This window comes from Alligator mississippiensis, chromosome 9 (genome assembly GCF_030867095.1).
Source record: "Alligator mississippiensis isolate rAllMis1 chromosome 9, rAllMis1, whole genome shotgun sequence".
Lineage (NCBI taxonomy): Eukaryota > Metazoa > Chordata > Crocodylia > Alligatoridae > Alligator > Alligator mississippiensis.
This window is the reverse complement of record NC_081832.1, coordinates 24,361,647-24,383,047: the sequence shown is the minus strand read 5'-3', so window position 1 is coordinate 24,383,047 and position 21,401 is coordinate 24,361,647. Positions and strand designations below refer to the sequence as shown.

General features: G+C 49.3%; 2 protein-coding genes across 2 annotated transcripts in view; one reads left to right on the top strand and one right to left on the bottom strand.

Moving 5' to 3' along the window:
• AHCY (adenosylhomocysteinase) overlaps positions 1-14,286 on the bottom strand; it is a 64,585-nt gene extending 50,299 nt beyond the window's left edge. The window contains exons 1-4 of the mRNA XM_019484674.2: positions 14,176-14,286; positions 10,350-10,540; positions 8,604-8,679; positions 6,443-6,595 (exon numbers count right to left, since the gene is read on the bottom strand). Of these exons, the coding sequence (XP_019340219.1) occupies positions 6,443-6,595; positions 8,604-8,679; positions 10,350-10,540; positions 14,176-14,203 (448 nt within the window). The 5' untranslated portion in view covers positions 14,204-14,286. The remainder of the gene's footprint in view (positions 1-6,442; positions 6,596-8,603; positions 8,680-10,349; positions 10,541-14,175) is intronic.
• An 89-nt stretch (positions 14,287-14,375) lies between these two features.
• Positions 14,376-21,401, top strand: part of ITCH (itchy E3 ubiquitin protein ligase) — a 162,614-nt gene continuing 155,588 nt past the window's right edge. Inside the window, exon 1 of the mRNA XM_019484673.2 lies at positions 14,376-14,605. The gene's annotated coding sequence lies outside the window, so the exon portion shown is untranslated. The remainder of the gene's footprint in view (positions 14,606-21,401) is intronic.

The window sequence follows — 21,401 nt, the reverse complement described above, 5'->3', positions numbered from 1 at the left end:
TCTGCTAGGGCTTCCTATTTCACAGCTCTTGCCGCTGCCTCTGTACCATATACCCGGGATGCTAGTTTTAAATTTTCACCAGCTGGCCAGGACCACCTCCAAAATCCAGGACTGTCCTGGCCCATCCAGGACATATGGTCACCCTACTGACCCAAACACGACAGCAAACAGTTTACCCAGACTCCCTCTGTCACCCCCTCTGTCTGCCTGTCATATGATTAGTGTATCCCCACCCTCCATAAGACTGTACTGGACCAAGTTGTCCTACACCTCATCTGTATATACATTTTTGGAGGGTCTCAGGACTCATGACAAGAACACTGGTTCTAGTCATGAGTGAGGGGCTAATTAGCGCATGAATCCTTTGTGAGGGGCATCTGGAATACACACACTCAACAATGCTGAGCTGTGGGGTGACCATGGCTTGAAATACTGTTGACACTGCTGCGGACCAGTCCAATGAACTACATGGTAAATAATGAACCTTTTGCTTTGGACTAATACCATGCGTAGGTTTGTACCATGTGTAAGTGATACAAAAGGGCTGCTTAAAAGCATGTTTATGAAATACATGCACTAAAACTTGCAGCAGTTTCCACAAAGATAAAATGCATCAATTTTGATGAACAATTCTGTGGGTATGTTTAAAATTGTAAAAATTTTCAAAATAGAGTAGGTAAAGACAAAAGAGTTGCCTCATTTTAAAGAGAATTAGGGAAGTAGGAACTTTAAGATGAGAAAACTAGGGATTTTTTTTTTTTTTTTTTTTTTTTTTTTACCTAGATGATTTTGAAAAATTCAAAACATTAAAAATTGTTTACTTAATTTGAAGTGCTGGTTTTCCAAGTTCAATTAAATACAAATTGCCATCTTAATGTAGCTTGATACAAATAATAAAAATTAATGATCTGTGAATAAAGAATCTATATATAGATTTCACCATTGTATAGCTTACCAAAATAAGGGATTTCTAATAATCCAAATATTTTAAGCTATATATTTAATATATAGGAAACAGTAGCAGGCGACTGGGATGTGCCTGCTCCTTTTAATGGCGTAAGCAGGCTGAGAGGCACTTGCAGGTGGCAAGGGGGAGCTAACAAGGAACTCACCTGATGGGAAGAGGGCTCAGGCTGGAGCTATAAACCCAGAGCCTGCACTGGTCAGTTAGTCTCTCCCTGGCAACCATGCAATGAGAAGCAGGGCTCCTGCAGGGGCCTGGAGTTAGCTAAACATCACTAGGTTTTACAGGAAAGCGGCCTTTGTTTATGTTAAACCCCTAGCGGGGTTGAGGTGTCTGCCAGAGGGCTAAGCTGGATGAAGGGGTCCGAGAGCCTGTAGGAGGGGCAGTGTGTGGGACTAAGTATCAGAGAGCTCTAAGGGAGACACTGTAAAGGACCAGGAGGATCTGAGGGGCCAAGAAGGCCAAGTGTATAAATAAGTTAACATCAGAGAGAGAACACCCACAAGGTTTGGGGTATGGCATAGGGGAGGAGAAGGAGCCATGCAATTTTCTCTTAAGGCTACAGGTGCCCTACAGAGACCTAGTCAGGCTGAGAGAGACCCATCAAGCCTGAGGGCTAGATTGAGGCTAGTCGGGGCTCACAAGAAACCCAGTGGGAAATTATTAGGATTAGGGCTCACTTTAAGGCATTCTGACACAGCCTTGCAGCAGGGCACTTTGTGTGCCTGCTACTAAGAGGTCAGACCGGCCGTGGAGCCACCAGCAGGTGGGGTCAGATCTAATTAGTCAGCTGACCCAGGGGCAGGCAGGTGGGACTAGGCCTGATTAAAGGAGTCACCCGACTGACAGGGAGATACCTGATTGGAGGAGGGCTGGCTATAAGCCCAGAGCCTGAGAGCAGGGCTAGGAGTAAAATCATCCAGCAGAAAGACTGCAGCTCCTGAATACCAGGAAGGGAAGTGACATCTGGAGGTTTTGGTAGGAATTAAGGGAATGGAGAAAGTTCCTGGGGACCCAGTGGAGGGCCCAGTGCCCTGAGAAGGGCTAAGGGCACATTGAGAGGCCGGATGAGCCTTGAGAAGGGGACTGCATGCACAGAAGCAGAGTTGAGAGGCCAGGCCAGCCCAGGGAGTAAGGGGCTGAGTGCACAAGAGCCTAAGGAGGAGCCAGTTAAGCCCTGGAAGAAGGGCTGAGAGAGTTTGTGGGCTTGTTGAGGGGCTAGGTGAGTCCTGAGAGAAGGGCCAAAGCTGTGAGAGACTTAGGGAAGGATTTGGGTGAACCCCAGTAAATGTGGAAGAGCACAGGGGCCTATTGAGGGGCTCGGATGAGCCCAGAGTAGGAAAGGGGCTGCATTAAGATAAATCTATTGGGGGATCCAGGTGAGCTCAGAGGCAATGATCTATGGGGGCCTCCAAGAGGGCAGACCCACAGAGAGGAGAGGGATGACTGTTTGAGGACTGACCCTGGGAACCTTGACTGGTTCAAGCTAGGGCGAGTGCCCAGGAAGGGCCAAATGGTGAAACAGTCCACCACAAGAGAGACTGCCAGACCTGGGAGCCTGGAGTCTCGACTGGCCTGGAGGTGGGGCCAGGGCCTAGGAGGGGCCAAAGGTCCCTGGGGGGAGGAGGTGGGACACAGCAGAGGGAGGGGTCTAGCAGCAGGCAGCCCAGGATGACAATGGCTGGTGCTAAGTTGTCTGAGGAGAAAGGATCAAGGACAGGGGTCTGAGAGTGAGCTGGGAACCAGAGATAGAGGATTCAGTAGAAATGGAGCCAGGGCCAGGTGGCTCAGTGGTTAGCAGCCTAGGAGAGATGTAGGACATCTAGAGGAAGCCCAGAGAGGGACATGTAAGATCAGGTAGGCCTGAAGACCAGTACTGGGTAAGACCTAAAACTGCACCCTACCGGAGTTGCTTAGCATGGTAGGGCTGCCTGTAGCAGGTCAGCCTCCATGAAGTGCCACGCATGGCCCACTCAAGAGAGAGGAGAGGATGGGATGCTGGAAAGCCTCAGCTTCCACAGCCTTGTGGGTTACCCTGTAGAGAGGAATGGCTAGGGGAGCACACTTCAACAAAAAAGCACTTGGTAGGGGAGACTGGGACCAGAGGCCCAGTGAGAGGGGCCTGAGCTGCATAGTAGGGCCCAGCAAGTATAGTGGGACCAGAGGGGTCCAGTGAAGGGCACAGAATACAGTCCAGGACCAGAGGGTTCCAAGGGCCTGGATAGTGAGGTCCAGTGAGGGGCCTGAAGCACCTAGTGGGATCCAGCAGGCATAGTGAATCCAGAGGGGTCCAGGATTAAATAGAGTACACGACTGGATGGGCCTAAGGGCCTGGAGAGCATTCAGAAGAGTGGAGACCGGAATGGGTCCAGAGGGACCAGAAGGGGCTAGCAGCCCAGAGAGGTGCTGGGAGAAAGACCAAAGGGCCTGGTAACCCAGGGAGGGGTTGTGCAAGACAGAGATCTGAGGGCCCAGAGAGGGGCTGAGAGAGGCCAAGGGGCTGTACAGCCATGACTGGCTGTATCAGCAGTATGCAAAACATCTTTAAGGATGCCGTCTGCGAAGCATTGGACATGGCGTAGGGGAGGTAGAGACCCATGTGACTGGCCCATAAGGCCATGAGCACAAGTTGGGTGGTCATTATAATAAGATCAGGGCAGCCTCCTGCAATATATATCTATTAACATCAAGGCATGGCAGATGACAGTGCGGCAGAATGCCCTTGGAGTGGGGTAATTAAAATTTTGGGGTACCCTGTGACAAGCCTCCATTATTAAAGCTTGATTATTAAAAACAAGGTGTGATGGGTGAGCCATCTAGGGAGAACATTATAGTCTGAAACAGGCAGGAGCTACAAAGGCCACCAGGGGGCGTGATGGTCAACCCCGTGGCTATAAGCCTGTCACACAGATGCCCATATCAAATTTACTGTAAAAACTGGATTTAGTTGTAAATCAACATGTATTTATGGCCACCAACTAATGAAAATAAACCTTTTTTTTAAAAATGAAAAAAAATATACAATGGGAAAGTAGATAAAAGTCAAGGATTTAAATTGGGCTTTTGGCTTGCCTATTTTAAATAGGCAATTTAAATTGATTTGATTTAAGTCAATCCACCCTGTTATTGACAAATCTCAAGCTATGCTTGGATTGCTCTTTTACATGAGCTAACAGGTCCCTACTTCCAGGACAACAGCATCATATCTTCTTCGCATTAACATTTACTGTCCATACTACCTTGCTTTAAATGAGATTTCACAAAAATGAACAAGAAATAGATTTGTCTTGTATTTCCAAAGATGCATTTTGAATACACCTAAAAAGACCTTATTAAATATTGTAAGTTGCAGTGATTTCAGAGTTGGCCTTTCATACATTTATTTATTTGTAGTAAGTGCAGTTATAGAATGATCTGCTTTCCTCAATCCTTTCTAAATTGTTGATGAGTGAGTGATTGCTACCTGGGCCTGAAAAGAGCCTTAACAAAGGGTTTGAGTCAGCCCAGGCCCAGAGGGTATAAAAGGAGACTCCCCAGGCAACCAGCAAAGAGGGACAGCAAACAGGGGAAGCAGTTTGCAGGCCAGTTCGTGGGTAGCAACATAGCCTATTACCATACAGTGGTGGGGACACGCAGCTTCCCACTTCAGCCCCAGCTGGTACTCCCTTCCCTTGCACCACCTAGATGGAACCCATGGTTCCAGCCTCCACTCAGACACAACCCCTGGCTCCAGGCTGCAGAGACTGCCTGGCACAGCTGCCAGCAACTGAGAATGGGAGCAAGGTTGCCCCCACCTGTGGTGTATGCTACTTAGTGAGGTCCCTGGAGTCCCAGGTGACTGAGCTCCAGGCCCAGATAGGCAGACTTTGTGCCATCAGGACTCACAAGCAGAAGATTGACAATTACTACAGTCAGGCTCTTCTCCGGAAGAAGGAAGAGAGAAGAGCATGGATGCCCAACTACATGAAGATGGACAACAGGAAGATCAACCAGGAGCCACACCCAGGGGATGCTTGGAAGAGGGTAGTCTCAGGTCTCAAGACACGAAGTACCAGGGTCACTCCTCCCTTGAAACTGAACAATAGGTATGCACCTCTCACATCACCAGCAGACATCAGCAGAAGCACCGGCTCTGGATGAGGGAAGGCAGCTAGCTGCCAACCCTAAGAAGAGATGCAGGATGGTTGTGGTGGGTGACACCCTCCTGAGAGGGACATCTGCTACCCTGACCCCCTGGCCCGTGAGGTCTGCTGCCTTCTAGTGGCCCACATCTGGGACATGGCAGAAAGGAAGGATTCCTAAACTCGTCTGTCCCTCTGACCACTACCCCATGTTCCTCATCCATGTGGGCACAGAAGACAGCTCAGAGCAATCCTGGCCAGGTCATGAGCAACTACAGGGCTCTGGGGGCTGGGCTCAAGGGTTGGGGGCACAGGTAGCTTTCTCCTCAATCCTTCCAGTTACAGGTCATGGGCACAGGAGGGACAGATATACTGAAGAAGTCAACAGAAGACTGCGGCATTGGTGCCATCAAAAAGGCTTTCGCTTCTTTGACCACAGTACGCACTTCAGAGAGAGGCAGCAGTTTGTTGGGAAGGAATGGCCTCCACCTTACTCTGATGGGAAAGAAGCTCTTCTCAGCCAGAATGGCTGACTGGCTTGACAGGGCTTTAAACTAAGATGGCTGGGGGATGGTCAGACAATCACTAGTGCAAGGCCTGGAAGTAGCAACCACAGAATCAACAGGTCAGGCAGGTAACAAGGGAACTCACTCCTACCCCAGCCAAAGGACAAGACTCTAAGAGAACAGGGAAGCCCAGGGCTTCCTATGGCAGGCTTAGCTGCCTGTACACAAGTGCCAGGAATGTGGGGAACAAACAAGAGGAACTGGCCCTTCTGCTAAGCAAAAATTAACATAATCTCATAGGGATAGCCAGGGAGCCAAGCTGAACCTGAACCAAAAAATCGGAACGAACCTTTATTTTTTCCTGAATTGGAACAGAACCTGAGCCATTATCTGCAAGTCTCTTGCTGAACATGAGCCAGAATAGAACTGCAAAAAATCAGGTTACCAATTCAGAGTAAGGGTTCAACCAAACAAAAAACAGACTTGATGTGATACACTCACTGGCTCCACCAGAACCAGAATCAGAGTGAGCACATAACTAAAACCAGTATCTGGAAGGATCAAGGATTTATATATTTTGGGTTTGTATAACTTTTATACTCTGCCCTCTTCAAGAATGGGTTGTGCAACGCAACAATGCAGAGCAAGAGTTAAAAACAAGTTGTGCAAATAAGCTATGGTTCTGGATAAGCTCTGAATGTCGATTTGTAGATAAGATGATGTTCTGCGTCTGTTCCACTCTGTTTAGAGAGAAGCAGAGATTCCTGTTGAAACTGAAACAATTGTACTAGCTGTCTCATGTAGGCTCAAAAGGTACAATGACCAAATGTAACAGGCCACAAAAAAGTTACCTTTCAGGAGCTGTGGGTATTTGGTATGAACCAGGTTGGTGAGGTCTCCACCATCATCTAAAATCATGTTCAAGGGCTGCCCGTCTTTGAAGTACAGGGTCTGTTCAATACACCACAAGTATTCCTCATCTGTCTCTCCTTTCCAGGCGAACACTGAACCAGCAAAAGAGCAGGAAGAATTACTTTAATTTCTTATTCAACCAGCAAGTATATCTATATCAGCATTTCCAAATCTAAGTTACATTAGCACTTTTCTGTACCAGAGCCAAAAAGCACATGTTGCCCTAGCAGATCACTGCCTCCAGCTAGAAAAAACACTATCAGCTATGTGTCTGCAGCTGAGTAGAACTGAATAAACAGAAAAATCACTTGCGTCTTATGCTTCATGCCCTGAAATGATAGAAGTTTGGGTCAGACCATATCAAGAACATCAGCTCCCTTCTTATCCTTAAGAGCCAAGAGAAATGAGGTGGCACCAACATGAGCTATGCATACAAGCTACAATTCCCATCTTCTGCCACAACTCATGTTCAGCTTCTAGGAATTAGGAAGAGCCTCTAAATATGGCTATACTGAAAAATAAAAGTTGTGAACATACCATGTGTTACCATCATCTAGCCTCCCACAAGTAAAAATAATAGCAGTGAATTCATGACTGCATGAAGGTGCACAAGAAGCCAGCATCTATTCTGTACTCCATGCTGTCATTGTTGAAGATGCTGTAATTACACTCATTCTGCAGAGGAAACAGACCCAGTAGCTCTGTCTAATTCCTGATAACTTTAAAAATTCCAGGGCAGAGACTAAGGACTGAGGCCAGCAGCCACCCCTCACTTATTCTGTCAATAAGCTTCAACTCCATGATATATAGAAAGGGGATGTATGAATTCCAACTTTATAGACTCCCTCTATACTGCATCAGTAATCTCACATGCCAGAAACAAAACTCTGCCTCCCTGCTGATAGGAAAATGAACCAATTTCTTTGGCCTGCAAGGGCACAAGGCTGAAGAAAGACTTGGTATTTTAAATTACTACAAAATACAGGCTGCTGATTAACCTGACCCCAAGTGGCCTTTGGGCCACAGGAGTATCAAGGCCTCACAATAACAAGCTTTACAGCAGGAATGAAAGAGAGAATCCCTTAAAAGTCAGGAACTAGCCATCAGGAAGCAGATTTAGCCATTGTGACAGCACAGGCTGACTGGTGCACACAAGCATGACAACTGTACACATTTTAGCTAAAGAATGCAACAGAAGCTGACAATGAAAACCAGGGCTCTGCAACATTCCTACCATACAAGTATGCAGCCATTACCAAAAACAAGCATTTTAAAGAGACAGGCAGTCTACTTGGCCGTTGATGTTTACAAATGGATCCTGGTACAGAAAAGGTTGAGAACCATTAATCTAGAGCACACAGCAGTTAAACCATTTAGAATGCTGCATGCTGTAGCTAGCCCAGAAAGAACATCTTTACTTAAAGTACCATAGCCAAATGTTTTTTTCCTTTGGTAGCAGTTCACCTTGGATCTGCTGGACAGTACCAAACACTCTTATCTATATACCCCTACCCACTCCTCACCTGGCTACTTTAGTCACATTAGAGACCAGAATTAACTGACACCCTCTAGATTCATAGATGTTAGGGTCGGAAGGGACCTCAATAGATCATCGAGTCCGACCCCCTGCATAAGCAGGAAAGAGTGCTGGGTCTAGATGATCCCAGCTAGATACTCATCTAACCTCCAGTTCAGGGGCAGGCGATTATTTTGTGCAGAGGTCCACTTACTGAGTTTCAGCAAGCCATTGAGGGCTGCATGACAGGCAGCCCAGGGCAGATAAATATTAATTTTCTAAAATTTTTTTTTTTTAGGGGCCCCACAGGCTGGATAGAATGGCCTGGAGGGCTGCATCCAGCCCCTGGGCTACATTTTGCCCACCCCTGCTTTAATTTGCACAACAGCATCAGAGTCAGGGTAGCTGGACTGCTGTCTGAGAAAAGTCAGTTTGGATTAAACTTACTGTTGTATAACAGACACTGCTCCAGAGGTTTATTTCCCTCCCGAGTCTTGTTTTTAGAGCTTCATTTTCACGATGTAGCCACAACTGGCAGCATAAGCCACTTAGTTTGAGCCATGTTAGAACACAAAAGGACTTACCAGGAATACCAGTTTTTGCAATAGCAGAAGCAGCATGGTCCTGAGTAGAGAAAATGTTGCAGCTTGACCATTGTACCTGCAACATCACCAAAGATAAAACTTTACTTGTTGAGCAAGGTTCCTAGACAGAAGATGACTTGCTTTCTCTGTTCTAGAGATGGGAATTAAACGTGAAGAGGAAGCAGAAGTAGGAAGGAAAATAAATTAACCCAAATCCTTGATCCACCCAGAATAGGGATGTGAAAGGTTAAATCATTGTTTAACTAATAAACCCAGTAATAACCAGTTAGCTAATCAGAGGGGTGGGAACCAGTACCCATAGCCTGAGGTTAAAGAGGAAAACAGCAGGAATTACACAATTAAGTAATTAGCTGTTGGTTCACAGGCGCTCCCTCCCAGCTCCAGCCTTGGGCTTCACCTGGGCCGTGTTGTCTCTTTGGATTTGCCACAGGCTCCCCTCCACACATCCCTCAAGGGCCCTGGGAGCAGCAGCAGAGCAGCTTAGCTGCTGTGTTATCATTAGATAACCATTCAGATCACCAAACTAAAGGAAGTAGTTTCCTGCCATTGAAGGCACTGATTTTAGTTTGTTCCTCCCTCAACAATCAAAACCCAAGGGTCACAATTGGCAACCTCATTATACCTGAGAGTTTCTACTAGACAACAATGGCCCAAATTAAGTCATGGCTGTTCAGAAGCTGCAGACTATAGGAGGTGTTAAAAGTCTGGGTTGTTTGAAGTGCCCCTATTAGGGCTAGATTTGCTGGGGGTGGGGAGTGTTGAGTGCACAAGGGAGGCGGGCTCTCAACAACAGGTGCAGGAATCGAAGTAGTTGAGAAACAGTGGCACGGACAAGTTCATTTGAGATACCAGAATCAAAGTATGATATTCCAGGTTTATAAAATGCATATTACTTACATTTAAAGGAAAACCCTTAAGAATAGTTTACAGGTTACTTTTCAACTATGTACCCTCAAAAATTACAACAGCCTCCTGTCTGTCTGAGGCCCTTAAATGTTTCTTGCTACTGTAATACTTTAAAAGCTCACTATCTCTAATAAATTTGTCCTTACGACACCACATTGATGGAACAGTGCTATTATTCCCATTTTTCAGGTGGAAAATGGAGCTGTGGATAAGTCATTTGACCTCTCTAAGGTCACATGAGAAATTCCACCCTTGTTTCTAGAGTCACCACCCTGTTTTTCCTATAATGTTTTCAGACACAGCTTGAAGTCTAGAGTCCATACTCAGATTTAGTAATTGCTTTGCTGACTTTTGAGGGACCTGGAATGATGTTTAATCCATGCTATTCTGTTTTGGAGCCATTCACTTGAGGTTAAGTGATACCAGCAGACTGATACTACTACTGCATGTCAGTGCATAAAGCCATTCGGCAAGGAGCAACCTTTAGCATTATTCTTGAAGCTGATAAGATATCAGCTCATATGGCAAAAAAGGGTTACCGAGACCATGAGCACCTCCTCCTGGCAGAAACAAGCACCTACAGATCATATGGCAAAAAAAGGGTTACCAAGACCATGAGCACCTCCTCCTGGCAGAAACAAGCACCTAGATCAGAATGCAGCCTGTTCAAATCCTGTATTTCACTCAGTGCACTTATGGATTCTGAATGGACAGCTCCAGTATCCAAAAGGAAACAGAAGATGCAACCCATATGTCGGCAACTAGCATTCTAATCTCTTCATAAGGGTGTGCAATCATTTGCTGAAGATAGCGCTTTACCTCTGCTCCCAGCACCACAAGGGTCTCTATCAGAACTGCAGTCTGCACAGTCATGTGAAGGCAACCTGCAATCCGAGCTCCTTTCAATGGTTTCGATGCTCCATACATCTCCCGCATCTTCATCAGCCCTGGCATCTCATTCTCCGCAATCTCGATGGCCTTGCGACCCCATTCTGCTAGGCTGATGTCAGCTGCAAGCAGAAGCAGGACAGGTGGTTTGGACTTGAGTACATGAAACCATGCATACATTTTAGCTTGGCATTTGCTACGACTGCTGTGAAACAAATTAGGCTGGACACCATGCAACAGCTGGGAGAAACAAAATGTCTTCAGCTCATGAAGGGTTTCTATTTTTTCCCCCATTGCATTATGAAGAATTCTATTAAGTTTTGAAGCCAGCATTTCCAAATGCAGGTACAGAAAGCAACAAATATCCCATCTAGGGACAAACTGAAAGTGGCCCAATTTTTAGAAGTACCGAGCTCTTTTTAACTTACAAAATTAACCTTAGGGCAGTAGTTCTTCCCATTCTGAACTCAAGGCACCCTTCATCAGACTTGAGGCACCCCTCCATAACTTCTGTGAAAGGACTGACACCCAATTTCAAAAAACTAATTTATACATGACAGTACTTACTTCCTTGCACAGGGAACAGGTAGTAGGGGTGGGGGAAATCAGGAGGTAGGGACAAGCCTGAGCCTCATCTCCTCTCATCTTGTAACACTGAAAGGATCTAGTGCAGAGGCAGGCAAAATATGGCCTACCAGGTGATTTCATTCAGCCCACAGGCACCCACCAATTAATTGTACCCTACCTATGCTGCATGCTTTGCTCCTACCCTCATGTGCTGGAGGGCCCTGGCCAGCATACACAGCTTCTAGGTGGGACCACTGCTACAGTTTCCAGGGGACCTGCCCAGCTTCCCCAGCCTCCTCCTCCTGTCCTGGCAATAGCACTTGCTCTGGGCACTAGGTAGGAAAGCTGTAGCTGGGCAGAAATGTGAAGCATGTGGCTGGAACTGGTGGGAACATAGAGACTAGGCCCCACCTGCACCCAGCAGGAGTGTGGAGTTTGGGTAGGCAGGATGTGGCTGTATGGGGCTTGTGAGGAATGAGGGAAGGGTGTGGGACGTGAGCCCCCACATATGCCCTTCCCTCCCCACATGGTGCACAACCCCCGCAACAGCAACACATGCCAGGTTCTGGAGGCATGGCAACCAGGCAGCACGCAGCTCCAGCCAGTTCTAGGAGCTGTACATAGTGTCAAGGAACAGAGACAGGCCAACCTGCCTCTATCACGCAGGGCTCACATGCAGCTCCCAGGACTGGTGCACCACTGGGGGAGGAAGCCCCACACGATGGAGCTGGTTGCCTTCTCCACTCCCTGCCAACATATACAGCTTACTGGACTCTGCTGGGAAGCAGGAAGTGTGGCTCCTTGCCACTTCTGGCAGAGTCCCATAAGCTCCACTTGGCAGCAGGGAGCACAGAAGACCTCTGGTTCCATCATGCAGGGTTTCCTTGTGGTGGCACCAGTCCTGGGAGCTGCATGCAAGCCCCACAAGATAGAAACAGGCTGGCCTGACTGCTCCTTTCTGCTATGTAGAGCTCCTGGAACTGACTGGAGTCATGCATCGCCTGGCAGTCACCCCTCCATGGGCTACAAGTACCCCAAGGGTCTGCCACCTGCTGCTGCTACCATTGCCAGCAAGGGCTGCGCCACATTGGGGAGGGAGAGGAAAGAAGGGGCACACACCCTGCCCACCCCCCCCCCAACCTTCCCATATATACATACCCCTCCACCCAAAGTAATTTTTCACCCCAATCTAATGGCACCCCAGAATGCCACAGCACTCTGGTTAAGAGTCACTACTTTAGGCCTTACAATTTATAAATGCAACTGAAATGTGAAACTCATTCCCACCAGATATAGTGGAAGCCGATGGTTCAGCCAGATTCAAAAAAGGGATTGGACACATTCTTGGAGTAAAGAGGCAACAGTTGCTATTGCGCAGGGCAGTTATGGATATAGACTCTGAATTGGAACTTCCTAGACCTTAAATGCTAGAGTCTGCAAGTGGGAAAGAAGTAGAAAAAAAATCCTGGTCGTACCCCATTCACTCTCCTTTTCAGCACCCACTCTGCTGCTGCATGAGACAGGATACTGTGCAAGATGGATCTATAGTCTGACCCAGTAAATAGCAATTCTTATGCCTACATCTATCACTGTGCATGCAGGTTTATTTTCGGAACGTAAGGACTTCTGAGTGCCTCATCACATATACATAGAATATGCTGGCACAGTCTATAAAACAACTTCACAAATTAAAAACAACCCAGTCTTTGCCTATCAGTTGCCGTGAATGATTCCCCCCAGCCAAACAAAAGTCTAACTTTAATCCAGAAGATCATTTCCTAAGTCCTGTAACTAAAAAGATTACTAATTTACTGCTTGTTAACAAAAAAATCCTTTAGTTGAAAAAGTAGTAAAAGCTGAGGTCAAGAGTTCCAAAATCCAAAGTTCTACAGGAGGAGGATACACTTTTCATAATGGACTTGTTTCCAGCCTTGCCTATGGAGACCACTTTCTCCATGACAGGCAGATTAACCCATCTTTTACATTAGCCCAACCCATTATTTTACATTATTTCTATGCCATAATGTCGCTTGCCACTTTGTAAGACAGTTATTCTCCTGAGAAGCCACTTATGTTAGGCTCTTCAGGAGCTCTGTACATCCCTCCCTGGGCTTGAATAACTTAAACTGCAACACCAGTGACTTTGCAACGCATTCTGTTAAGGCTAGTCAATAAATATGATGTGGAATCACAGGCTGTAATGGCAATTACAGTCAAACAGTCTGATCACAAGACAGAAAACATTTCCGACCTATAAGATCCCAATAATTCCTAAACCAAGCCCACCCCTTTGGTGTCAGCAATAGCTTGTACATAATAGGCCTTCATTGGCTTGTATACATCATGGTGCCAGCAGGTCTGGGAGAGGCCACATCAAACATACCATGACCACCAACACCCTCCAGAGCTAAAAGTTTGTCAGTGAGGCCTGTTCAGGTTTATCCCCCAAAGTCGCTTCCAGGCCTGTCACAGACTGATGGTTCAAAAACAGGCACAACAGGATGAGCTCAGTGGCAATCCTCTAGGTTTGGATTGCACCTGTAGCCATCAGCGAGTCAAGCATGCCGGCTGTCCTCCTAGCTGGCACCTGCCACTGTTTGGGGCCATTGCTGCAGGAAGGATGAAAGCAACTAAGGAGAACTGAGCCCTGGAGGTTAACATTGTCTAGGGCTTATTTAAATAGGACCAGCAGTGGGATGTGGAGCAGAAAGGAAGGTCTTGGGGCTACTTCGGGCTGCTCATGTAACGGGTGGAAGCAGTCTATAGGAGCAGCTTGGATGTGTCCTAACGGAGGGACCCAAGTAGTTTCCTACAGATATCTCCTCCCGCTTCCTGGGGTTGAAGTAAAGCAGCGCTCGTAGCAGCTAGGGGAGGGGACGCTCTCCGCAAAGCCGTGCAGGGACTGTACAAAAAACAGCACCGGGACAGAAGCCGGCCCCGTGCGCCCAAGGGAGTAGGCCAGGCCAGCCCTGCTCTGCTCTGCTCCCCGCGGAGCTACAGACCCTGCACCCGCCCGGCCCGGCCGCGTGAGGAGCCCGCAACTGAGGCCGGGGGGAGGCGCCGGGCTCCTGCAGGGGGAGGCGGAGCCGCTGCCCCGGGCAGGTTGCCCAGCCCCGCGCAGAGCCGGGTCCGGCTCCCCACGTGGCGGCCGCGCTGCAGGCCCTACCGGGCGCAGCGAGAACCCACTCACCGACTTTGTAGGGCAGCTTGTCGGACATGCCGGGGCCGGGATCCGGAACCGCGGGCTGCGGGCGCTGGGCGGGCTGCGCGAGCTCGTGCGCGCGCCGGGTCAAGGGCTGAGGGAGGTGCTGGCGCCAAAGCCGGCTTTAAATAGGCTCCGTTCCGCAGCCCGCCGCAGCCAATGCCCGCGTGGGGCGGGGCTGAGCCGGGCCGGCCGTGGGGAGCGGAGCGGAGCAGAGCAGAGCATGCGGGCAGGCCTGGCGCGGGGCCTTTGCCCGCTCCGGGCCCTCGCCCGCTCGCACTGGCGGCAGCTGAGCGATCAGGCCATGTCCGTAGGCCCTGGCCTTCCTCCTGCCCCTACTCCTGCCACGTGCCCGAGCCCTCGGGTCAGGGGAGCCGCGCGGGCGCTTCTGGGCCCCGTGGCTGGAGCGGGGCCCGAGGTGAGGTGCAGCCACGCGCCCGCGGAGGGGCCCGCGCGGACGAGCGGCGCCGAGGGGGGGAGCCGCAGGGACGCGGACGAGCCGCGCTGCCCCTTCAGCCTGCGGCCCCTTGCGGGAAGTGCCCGCTCTCGGCTCGTGCTGGGCTTTGGACTGGGAAAGATGCTGGGGCGGGTCTTCTGGGGAAGACGGGGGTGTGGGGAGCCCGGGCGACGGGCTTCTCTGCTGGGAGTCTCGGGTCACCTTGGGAATCCTGTCGGGCTGTGGCTATCGTGGAAGGCAGGGTAGATGTGGACCTGCAGACCAACGGAAGTGTGTGTGTGTGTGTCTCCTCTGCAGTCCCTCCATCAGCTCACTGTTGGGTCTTGAGGTGCCTTGAGCCCAATCCTAGAGCTAGGATCCATCTTCAAAAGCTTGCAGGTCTTTCTATGGGGGAGATTAGGCTATAGGCTGGGATTCCTCTTCCTTTCCTTCCTCTGCTCTCTCTTTGCTTCAAGGGCAAGATGCTTTATCTCAAAGCAGGTTGTCAGCAGAAGCTTTGGTGAGCTAAATCTACTTTGTTGGATGCTGACACCTCATGAAGTGAACTTCAGTTCACAAAAGCTTCTGCTAGCTAGCTATACATATATGTGTGTGTGTATATAGTTTGCTTAGTCTAAGGTGCAACCCTACTCTGCCTCCCACTTGACTTCAGACTGACACAGGTAACTATAGGCATGTCACATTTTACGTGGGGGTTACGTTCTAAAGGCAGCACAAAAGGCGAAAATCGTGTATAGTGAAATCGCGTTACCGTGCCAGCGGTGACTGCCTCTGCTTCCAAAACCTCCTGCTGCCGCCACAGAGCTGTGCTTAGAGCTGTAGGGCCAGCGGCAGTGGCGCAGCGCAGGGTGGTGGTGGGGATGGCTGCGTGCTACCCGGCCACCACCACACCTGGCGGCCGGCCCACAGCTCCGGGCACAGCAGGAGGTTTTGGAGGCAGAGGCAGTCACCACTGGCAGCGTGGCAGTGGCTGGGCCTCCAGGTAAGCGGCAGCTCTGTAAGGGGGTAAGCACTGTTATAAATATTTTTTTGAAATGATGTACCACTCAATTCACAAAAGGCACCATGATGTAGACAAAAGTTATGGAGGGGTACCTCAAGTCCAAGGAGGCATGCCTTGACTCTAAACAGGTTGAGAACCACTATTTTAGGGCAGTGATTCTCAGCCTTTTTTGTACCAGGCCCCATTTGTAAACATCAATGGCCAGTCCTAACCCAGTGCCCCTCACTGCTGACCTGCTGCCCCCAGGCCCCAGCCCTCCATACATCCACCCCTTTCCCCACACATTGGAGACATGGGGAGCCCCAAGCAGCCCCAAGAATCCCTTGAGACTGGAACTCTGCCAGCCTGCAAGGGAAAAGCCACGGTTTTCCATGTTTTTCTCCATTAAAAGAGAATCCATTTTTGAAGTTTGTTGATCCATTTTTAAAGTTTGTCCACAGCCCTTATATATATTCTTGCAACCCACTTGTTGAGAAATCCTGCTTTAGAGGGTCACAATCTAGGGAATCAGGAATAGATGAGGTCCAGGCCAGAGTCAAGACTCAGGGGAAGCAGAAGCAGGCAGATGAGGGCTTGAAGTCTGCAAAGGGACCAAGGTTAAGCCACTAATAAGGGGCTTATAGGGGGCATAGTTAAGATCAGGAAGCCAGGATCCAGACTGGTGTTACTAGCCAAGGAGTACAGAGTAGAGAACTGCAATTGTAAGGGACCGGAATGTGAGCGTGCAGGTAACTTGAGGCCATCTAGGGGGAATTGCTCCACTTGGGTAACAAGGGCCAGATAGGAGCTAATTAATTTGCCCCTGATACTAGGGTTTACACTGGCATAGCTACATTTGGTTAAAAAATCATTCCTCTACCTGGCATATCAATAGTGAAATCTCTTTTTAAATGTTGACTAGGCCTAAGGAATGCATATTATAAAATTCCTACAGCCTCTGTGTTGTACAGTAGTACAACAAGCAATGTTTTGCTCTTTTCAGAACTTCTTCCTCAGAAAAGGAAGAACAAAGACCTTTTCCATACAGCCCTTCATTTTATTAGTCTGTGTAACTAGTTAATCTGTTACACATTTATACCATGCTCTGTACTTTGCTGGATCACCCATGCAGATCAAGAGAGCCATATTTCGAAGGTCAGACCCTCACAGTGTTAGTCCTGAAAATGGGATGTTCAGGTGAAACTGCACATTGAGCAATTGCTAATGGCTGATCTCAAGGCAGATTAAATCACTGTTTCTGTTCTGAACTTTAGACTTAGTTGTTGTGTATTTTTAGCTTGTTAGCTAGTTAAATGAATGCAATTGCTTGAGAAGGTGAAGAGACAGTCAAGCCAGACTAGATCATTGGCCTTTCTGACCTAGTCTCCTGCCCATAGCCAGAACCAATGCCTGCAGCTTCTAAGGAAGGCAAAGATCCTCATAATAAATCAGAATGTTTAGGCAATAACGTTCATATTTACATTGGTTTTTCTCTTTTCCACTATGTGAAATAAGTTCCTCAGAAGCAGCACATGTAAAACTGGGAGAATAGCTCATAGCTGATATTTTGAGATTAGTTTGACCTCGTATTGTTTGGGAATTAGCTGCAGGCAGAGGATTCTTTCATCAGATGTTATGCAAAAGTTTTTCGTTGTGTTGACTAATCTAAAAAAAAAAGTAGTGAAGGAGTAGGTCAAGCTGTCCTTGATATTCTGTGATAAATCCTATTAAGTCATATAGTCCTGTTGCATTTTAGGGATTGGATTTGTATGCGTTTCCCTCACTATGGGGGTGGTCTGGTAGCATGCGCATAAAGAACTCCCCTTGTACTCTGTAGTAAGGGTGCGTAGTCCAAGGGGTTACGTGGCCAAAAGTATTGCTGCACACTTCATGCGTGCTGAGGATGGGATATACAGATCTCCTGGCCCATTGCCTCCCCATCAAATAGCTAGAGTCAGTGGGTCAGTTATTATTTAACTATGTCTCTGTACATTTCCCCCATAGTTGTCCTTATACTAGAAGTGCACTGATAGAGATTTTTGGGGCCAATACCAATATCTGATTTTTAAGGAGGTATATCAGCTGATACTGATACAATTTTCAATACAGCTGGAAGAGCTGCCTCCAGCTGGTAAGTCCTTTGTAGTGAAAGGGAAGGGGCAGATCAATGCCCCTCTGGTGAGGGAGGGAGCAAGGGCAGGTGTTGCCTAGGTGGGGTGGGGCAGGGCACAGGATAGACCCACGGCTCAGGGGGGTGACTCCCACCACTGCACGTACCCTGGAGGGACATAGGGGGCAGGGGCATGTGCCCCCTAGATTTGTGTGGGGCAGGTCAGGGCAGGCTGCATCTGTGGGCTGGAGCCAGAGCTGCACCGGGCTCTTCTCACCGGGGTTTGGGCTCAGGATGGGGGCTACAGAGGGGGCTGCAGCCACCCCAAATTTTACCATAGCTTCCTCCCAGCACCGTCACCGCCACACTCCCAGTGCTGCCCTGGCTCTTCCCAGCGCGTGGGGAGAGGCAGGGGTTGAGCTGGGAAAAGCCGGGGCAGTGGCACTGGGAGGGAGCTATGGCAAAATTTGGGGTGGCTGCAGCCCCCCTCTGTAGCCCCCACCCCCAGCAAGAAGAGCCTAACACATCCCTGGCTCCAGTTGTAGCTGCAGCCCGCTTGCCCCACCTTGCCCCATGCAGATCCATGGCGCACATCTCCTGTGCCGTCCCGGGCTGTGCACAGCTGTGGGAGCCACCCCCCGACAACAAGCTGCGTGTCCGTCCCACTCCCCACCCCAGCTGGGCAGCGCCTCACCCTGCCCCCTCCCTCACCACAGGGAGTGGGGTGATTTGCCCCCCCATGCCCTTTCCCTCCCCCCGTCCCTTCTGCCACAACGGACTTACTAGCTGGCGGCAGCTCTCCACACTACTGGGCTGTGCTCCTCACTGCATGAGTGCTGTGCTGCGGCTGCACACACATACAGGTAATTATTGGCCCTGTTGCACCGATTTCTGATACAGCCAATTTTCTTTATGTTGGTACCAATCCAATATCAGAACGAGGTATCATTGCATCTCTACCTTATACATGAAATTCATAGATTCATACTGTAAGGCCAGAAGGGACCTTGGAAGATCATTGGGTCCAGCCCCCTGCACCAAGCAGGAAAGATAACTGGGGGTCAGGTGACCCCAGCAAGGTGACTGTCTAGTCTCCTCTTGAAGATTTCCAGGGTAGGTAATTGCACCACTCCTGGAAGGAGCTTTTTCCACAGTTTGGACACCCTGACTGTGAAGAAGTTTTTCACAATGTTGAGCCTGAATCAGTCTTCCAGGAGTTTGTAGCCATTACTCCTGGTTTTCCCCTCAGGTGCCCTGGTGAACAGTTGCTCACCAAGCCCTTGATGTACTCCCGTGGTGTAGTGGTAAGCTGTTACCAGGTCCACTCTCAGTCTTCTTTTCTTCAGGCTGAAGAGTCCCAGATCCCTCAGCCTTTCCTTGTATGGCTTTCTATGTAAGACTCTGATCATACCAGTGGCTCTTCTTTGGACTCTTGTCCATGTCCTTGTTAAAGTGTAGTGCCCAGAACTGGACGCAGTACTCCAGCTGTGCTCTCACCAGTGCTAAGTAGAGTGGAAGAATCAGCTCCTTGGTTTTGCTGGAGATGCAGAGTATTATTTGCCCTACTGGATACAGCGTTGCACTGCCAACTTATGTTCATACTGTGGTCTATTATTACCCCCAGATCCATTTCATTTGTGGTGCTAGTAAGTTTGCTGCCGCCAAGCCAGTAGGTGTGTTGGGAGTTGCTCGTCCCGAGGTGGAGCACTTTACATTTCTCAACACTGAACTTCATCAAGTTCCGATTCACCCAACTTGCTAGCCTGTCTAGGTCCACCTGTATCTGTAGCCTATCTTCAAGTGTGACCACGCTTCCTCATAAGTTGGTGCTATCCACGAACTTGGCTAGTGAGCTCTTCACCCCCACATCCAAATTGTTAATAAAGAAGTTGAAAAGGACTGGACCAAGCACCACTGCTGTGGGACACCACTGCCCACTTCTCGCCAGGATGACACAGATCTGTTCAGTACAACTCTCTGGGTCCTATCCTGCAGCCAATTTCTTACCCACCTGACTGTCTCAGAGTTAAGCTCACAATCCTCCAATTTTCTCATGAGGACATTGTGGGATAGTAGATCAAAGGCCTTTTGAAAGTCAAGGTATACAATGCCAACTTGCTCTCATGTCCAGGTGGCAAGTTACCTGGTCATAGAAGGAGATGAGGTTGGTAAGGCAAAACCTGTCTGTGATGAAGCCATGCTGGCTGTCATTCAGAATCTTACCTTCTGCAAACTTATCGCAGATAGACTCCTTGATGAACTTTTCTAGGATTTTTCGTAGGATGGAAGTTAGGCTGATTGACATAGTTACTCAGGTTCTCCCTCCTGCCCTTGTGGATAGGCACAACATTGGCCCTTTTCCAGTCCTCAGGGACTTCTCCAGAGCACCACAGGTTGTGGAAAAGTTTTGCCAGGGATTCTGTAATGACTTCGGCCAGCTCCTTCTCACTCTTGGATGAAGATCATCTGGTCCCGCTGACTTGTATATGTCTATTTTTTTTAATTGGTCATACATCAATTCTACAGCAATAGTAGGAAGGTGATTATTCCTGCCGTGCTCATCCTGTACTTTACCTGGCATTGTTTTCCCCTTGGTCCAGTGGAAGACCAAAGCAAAGTAGTCATTCAGGAGTTCAGCTTTCTCCTGGGTCCTCCCTGAAATGGGTATGTAACCACTGGAGCACACTCCTTTCTAGAACCTAAAAAAAAAAACCAAAAACCTAGAGGTGCACCGAAACATCAGTCCGATATCGGATCGGCACCAATATAACGAAAATTGCCTGTATCGGAAATTGGCTTTTTTTGCTTGATGCAGCCAGTAACGTGGCTGATAAATGCCCTGTACACATGTGTAGCCGCACTGCAGCATGTAGGCAGAGAGGAACACAGCCCGGCAGCTTGGAGAGCTGAGTCCAGCTGGTAAGTCTGTTGTGGTGGAGGGGGGGACAGATCAAGGCCCCCACAGTGAGGGAGGGAGTGGGGCTGGAGCAGACGCTGCACAACCGGGGCAGGGTGGAGCATGGGATGGAGCCATGGTTTGTCTGGGGGGCGTGGAAGTGGGGGGGGGGGGGCTCCTGCTGCTGCACACACCCCTGGAGGGCATGGAGAGCGTGTGCTCCAGATCTGCACGGGGGGAGCGGCAGGCTGCCACTGCAGGCTGGGGCCAGGGCTGCACTAGGCTCTTCCTGGCAGGATCTGGGCCAGGCTGCACTTGGGGCAGGTGAGAGGGGGGCTGGGGGAGCTACAGGGAATTTTCGGGTGGTTGTACCCCCCACCCAGCACTGCCACCGCCCGCCCCAAGCTAAGCCTAGACCAGCCCCTGCCGGGAGGAGCCCAACACCACCCCAGCCTGCAGCAGCAGCCCGCCCTGCCCTGAGCAAATCCAGGGTTACACGACCCACCCATGCCCTCCTGGGGTATGCACAACAGTGGGAGCCGTCCCCACTCCCTGTGCCCCCCAGACAAACTGCGGCTCCATTCCATGTCCTGCCCTGGCTGGGCAGTGCTTGTCCCAGCTCCACTCCCTCGCTGCAGGGGCCTCGATCTGCACCCACCCATGTCCTTTGTCTCCCCGCTTCCCTTCCACCACAACGGATTTACCAACCAGACACTGCTCTTCAAGCTGCTGGGCTGTGTATCGGAAATTGGATCAGTATTAGCCAATA